We start from the raw sequence: 5,294 nt of genomic DNA on the forward strand, positions 1-5,294 counted from the left end.
AAAGAAAAAATAAAAAATAATTAAAACCTTGATTTTTTCTAAATATTTTTTGAGGAATGAACATTTCATTAGCTAAGGTCCCGAACCCGAGTGTCGAGGACCCGCACACGGCCTTTGTGGACCTGAACCTAAGTGTGGGGGGAACCAAGCACTGCCTTTATGAACCCGAGCTCGGGTGACGGGGCATTGGGCAAGGGCACCAAGGCTTAGGGCTTGGCCTCAATGGACCTGGGCATGGGTGTCGGCGGCTCGGGCCCGGCAACCAGCAAAGGAAAAAGGAAAAAGAAATAAAATAAAATAAAATAAAATAAAATAATTATTTGAATTTTTTATTGATTTAACTACGAAAATTGTCCACGTCAGTAATTTCCTTAACAAAAGAGGAAAAAAAAATTCCAGTTCATTTTTAGGTCTATGCCAAATACTAGAAATTCTTGGTATTTTCCTAACAAATAACTTTCCTTGAAATGTTTTTAAAAAATATCACATTTTTCTCGAAACAAACGAAGCCTCATGGGTAGTAAAATGCATAACAGTAAAATAGATAAGTAGGTCGTATGCGCTTGGGGATAACAAAATGGTAGGCTGAATTACTATATTGCAAAATAAATGATTTAGCAAAATATATTGATATCCGGTGGTAGAATTGTTTTACTGCTTCTCACTATTCAAGGTAAGTATATATCATAAATTACCAATTTGATACCTCCAAGGCTAGACCTATCAATTGGGTGAGTTGGGTTGGGTTTGGGTCGGGTCATAAATGATTCAACCCAATTTGACTCATTAACCCATTTATGACCTATTTATACGTAATGCAAATTTCTTGACTCATACCCAACCCGACCCATATCCAACCCATACCCGATCCGATCCATATTACTAAAATACTTATATCTAATTATTGCATGCACTTTCTATGTATTTTATAATTTAAAAAATCTGAATTTTCTTCATTTTACTAGTTTTAAAATATAATTTTTTTAATTTTTTATATGATTTTTATTATTTTTCTTCTTTTAAAAAATCTGACTATCTTTTTCATTCTTTTGAAATGGGCGAGGGCCGCTCAATAGACCTATCAAACGGGTGGGTCAAGTCGGGTTTGGGTCGGGTTACAAATGATCCGACCCAAATTGACCCATTAACCATGTTTATGACCCATTTATACATAGTGAACTTTCTTGACCCGTACCCAACTTATACCCAACCCGGCTCATATTACTAAAACACTTCTATATTTAATCCAATATAAGATTATTTTTTTCGTATAAATTTTTGAGAAAGTTATCATTACTAATTGACAACAATTTTTATAATTAAAAAAAATCTGAATTTTGGTTATTTAAACAAATCTGATTAATTTTATTTTTATATTTTTTTTAAAAAAATTCTAATTATTATTTTATTTGAACTTTTAATTATTTTTCTATTTTTTTATATTTTTCTTTTCTTTTGTTTCTTTTATTTCTTTTCTATTGGTTCTACCTCCTTCCTCCATAGTATCCAGGCCTCGGCAACGGCCAAGAGCCGGCCACCAGCGTGGCCCATCTAGGCAAGCACTCATTCCCCAACCTAGGTGAGCTCGATTCTTGGCAAGATCTAGTGATGCTTTACTGTGAGGTTTCGTTTCGTTTTCAACTCATCTTCGATTCTTCGTTCCCGGTTTGCGGTAATAGAGAGATACTTTAGCGTGAGGTACAGGAGTGGAAGCTGTGCACAGTGTTCTTGAATTAAAGAAATATATTGAAAAAAAAAGGATCTTATATTATGACTCCTCCAGAAGCACACACGAGAATCAGAGTTAAAAATTTATTGGTAGTATATTATACTATCGGATCTTATAGAATACTATACCGCTAATCCGAGTCCGCCTCTGCATCTAGCATTGGATAGACCTCATACAATAAGAGCACCGCATCAACACCGTCCCGCAAGGCCCCTTTTCTCTCGAATACGATTTGGCCGCCGTCACCTCCGATCTCGACAGTAAAGAGCGCCGGATGATGATGCCGTGAGGAGTCGTTGCCCACGGCGCTAGGGTGGAGATTTTTGGAGACAATGGCAGCAAAACGAAGCCGAAGATAGGCAGTAGTGGCAATAGTGACACCGATCAATTGGATCAAAGATGAGGAGGAGGGCAAATGAGTCCCGATCCTTAGGAACAAAGAGGGAGACAAAGTAAAGACCAACGTAGAAGGAAGAAGAAGATGGGCTGACCTGTTAACTTTACCCTCATGGGTCGAAAGTGGGTTTTAGAGCAAACCCATTTAAACCCATTTATTATGTACTTTTTTTTAAAGAACCCATTATGGACCATATAACATATTTGAACCGATCCATTTGTCACCCACTTTAATGAATATGGGTTAATAACCCATTTTGACAGCGCTATCGCCCGATCATCGCCGACCACCGGTGAGGTCCAGCGTCACATGCAAGGCCCTCCGCCCACCCCTCCAAAACCGAACCTCCGCCGTCCACCTGCCGATCACCGTGGCCCGTCCGCCGCGACCGCCCACCAACTTGCCACCGCCACATCCGGCCTGCTAATCCCATCGGCACAAACAGCACCATGCATGCAGCCAAAACCCCCAGTTGTACGGCCCCGATCATCACTCTTGCTCAAGGCCGATTGGTTCGATTAAATGGAGGGAATATCTTTCCTTTTGCGTACAAAAAACTAAAACATCTCCGATGGAAATAAAAGTGAAGCACCTAATTGCATCGGTGATTAACATTACATTTTGATCCCTACTATTCTTCGATCGCTCTCGACGGATAATACCGTATACGATTTGGAGTAATGCATGTCGGGGATGGATAGAAGATTGTCGAAGCTTTGCACAGTTTTAAAAGCACAACGTAGGGCATCCACTACCACTTAATGCAGAGATTAAAGAACCCCCATTCTCTAGATGAATGCCCAATTCAAGTTGGAGAGAGAATTGGTGAACACTCGCACCTCGAGCGATCCCGATTCAAAACGTTCTGATTCATGCTCTCACCGATCGGAACACTGAACTTGACAGCGGACCATCCCAATCTCGAACACCTCGAGTTGAGAGAATCGCATGTATCGGAAGAAGAGGAGGAGGAGAGCGGCGGGAAGAACAAGGATGGTGGTGCTCGGTTGAAAGGTTCAAAGATCTAGACTATAAACCAATATAACCACGCAATAAACTAGAGGGCGGCGGACGACCGACAAGCAAGAGACGGCAGCTGTAGGCACGACCCTCGCCGGCTTCGTAAGAAAAAGAAAGCAAAAGAAAAGTAAAAAAAAAAAACAGAAAGCAAAAAAGAAATAAAAAATTAAAAAAATTAAAAAAAAAAAAAAGGATAGAGGCCTTTAAATGGATTGTCTTAAGTGGGTTGTAAATAGACCCATTTATAACCTACTTATTTTAGCCTTTTTATTTTAGAGACCTATTATGCTGGCATGTTAAGTTTGTTGTAACTCATTTATAATCCATTTAAATGCTTGTGGGTTGTTAAATGGGTGTTAGACCCATTTTGACAAGTTTACCCTTGATTGATTGAGAATATTATCATGAGTTGCTTCCATTCCAATTTTGTTGTAACTCATTTATAATCCATTTAAATGCTTGTGGGTTGTTAAATGGGTGTTAGACCCATTTTGACAAGTTTACCCTTGATTGATTGAGAATATTATCATGAGTTGCTTCCATTCCGATCTCCTCTTCTCGGACATTCTTATATTCTTTAGGATGTCAGTTCACGATAAATCTATCGATTTTTTGACCCAGACAGATCAATTCACGCGAAACACATTCTTCCAACATTACAAGCGTACGTACGTTAGAAGCAACCTCCTTCTTAGACACCATACTACCACATACCAATCATCACTCAGAAACTAATTTCTCAGTAAGCTAATATATAATTAGAGACTAATTTCACATCGCAAATTGAATAGCTTCATCAGCATCTTACAAAGTAGCAGGAACAAACTCCCCTAGCAAGCCAATACGAACGGAGCATTTCTGAAGTTGGAAGAATAGCGTTTCACTAAGGCCTTCCCCAGCTGAATCAATGCGTGAGAACCTCGCTGAATATGTCCGTGAGAACCGTTTTGGAGTGCAATGAAGCGCTTAGCAGCTTTATGGCCTCAGTAAAGATCACACATCACAAGACAAGTTCAAGAAGGGGCGCCCGAGAAAACTCTTCTCGCTAGTTTAGACTACGTACTTGAGTTCGGGTTTCTAGTACGGTCATAAGCAAATTGATAGGATATATCCCTGTAATTGTTGTGCTCTTAGGTGATGAGTTGACCAAATAGAATAGGTTATTCTCTTATGCTATGGTACAACCACCAGTTGAAAAATCACCGTAAGATTTCATTGCTAAATCTCCAATGCGGTCGAAAATATTTGTAAGAGGCTGCGAATTTTGCGGGCCTTACCTCTTCCAAGCCAAAGTCAATCAACTTCTCTTGGACATGCCCAATTTCATGCACATTGAACTGGTTGAGGAGAGTAATGGAAGAGATGGTGGACATGGGCTTCACAACCAGATCGTCCATCACCATGTACGTGACCACGCTCTTCACATAACCAGCCTCCCCACCGAGTACCTTAGCCGAGGACGGGGCACCAGCAGCTGGTCCTGCGACCCATGACAGTTTCTTGCTCATCGCATTGTTACAACCAGGACATCTCGTAGAAGGGGAATCTGTTACACAACTTCCGCATGAAACGCCCGCAAACAAATTATTGCTGGGAAGCTGTGTCACATTGCAACCGCATGGAACGGGTAGAAACAAATTAATTCTGCGAAACCCTTCGGCGGGGCGAGGGCAAGTGTAGCATTCAATCGTTGTTAAAGGCGGAGCTTTGGGCAACAATAAGCGCAGAACATCCGGACCAGAGCTCCGTGCCTTGGGATTCAACAGAGCCTCTTTCTCTCTATGTTCAATGTATGCGTCGCTGAAATTCTCAACACTTGCATAGAGATTGCGCAAGCCACGGCCGCACTCTGCTCTAGGGAGAAGACTCGCAATAGTTCCAATCGGCAAGGCCATATAATGGAAAAGGAAATCCACAAAGTCCTTTCCGGCTTCGGCAAAGAGCACGGTCCGGTTTCTCTTGTCAATAAGAAGCTTCAAACTCATCTTCTTGGTTGCTGCCATGCTCGGCTTGGTCAGTGCAGAGAATCAAGTGTACCAATAAGCCAGTTTTAATCCATAATTTCACTACAAAATGAAGTGAATCGGGCTTGGTCTGATAGGCAGGCTAAAAGCTCTCATGCCAGCTGTTGACGCCTAAATTTTGATT

General features: G+C 41.0%; 1 protein-coding gene across 1 annotated transcript; it reads right to left on the minus strand.

Moving 5' to 3' along the window:
• Positions 1-3,786: 3,786 nt before the first annotated feature.
• Positions 3,787-4,718, minus strand: LOC115756751. The gene is made up of 2 exons (XM_030696648.2): positions 4,424-4,718; positions 3,787-4,128 (listed from the first exon to the last, which is right to left on the minus strand). The coding sequence occupies exons 1-2, from the start codon at positions 4,652-4,654 to the stop codon at positions 4,051-4,053; spliced, it is 309 nt and encodes a 102-aa protein (XP_030552508.2). The 5' UTR covers positions 4,655-4,718; the 3' UTR covers positions 3,787-4,050.
• Positions 4,719-5,294: the final 576 nt, after the last annotated feature.

The sequence above is a fragment of the Rhodamnia argentea genome, chromosome 8 (genome assembly GCF_020921035.1).
Source record: "Rhodamnia argentea isolate NSW1041297 chromosome 8, ASM2092103v1, whole genome shotgun sequence".
Lineage (NCBI taxonomy): Eukaryota > Viridiplantae > Streptophyta > Magnoliopsida > Myrtales > Myrtaceae > Rhodamnia > Rhodamnia argentea.

What these genes read in the sequence shown, in the direction of transcription:
- LOC115756751 (XM_030696648.2), bottom strand. Translation starts at nt 4,654, where the DNA reads ATGAGCAAGAAACTGTCATGGGTCGCAGGACCAGCTGCTGGTGCCCCG. An exon ending in TTGACTTTGGCTTGGAAGAG is followed by an intron (nt 4,129 to 4,423) that starts GTAAGGCCCGCA and finishes ATCTTTACTGAG; the next exon opens with GCCATAAAGCTGCTAAGCGC.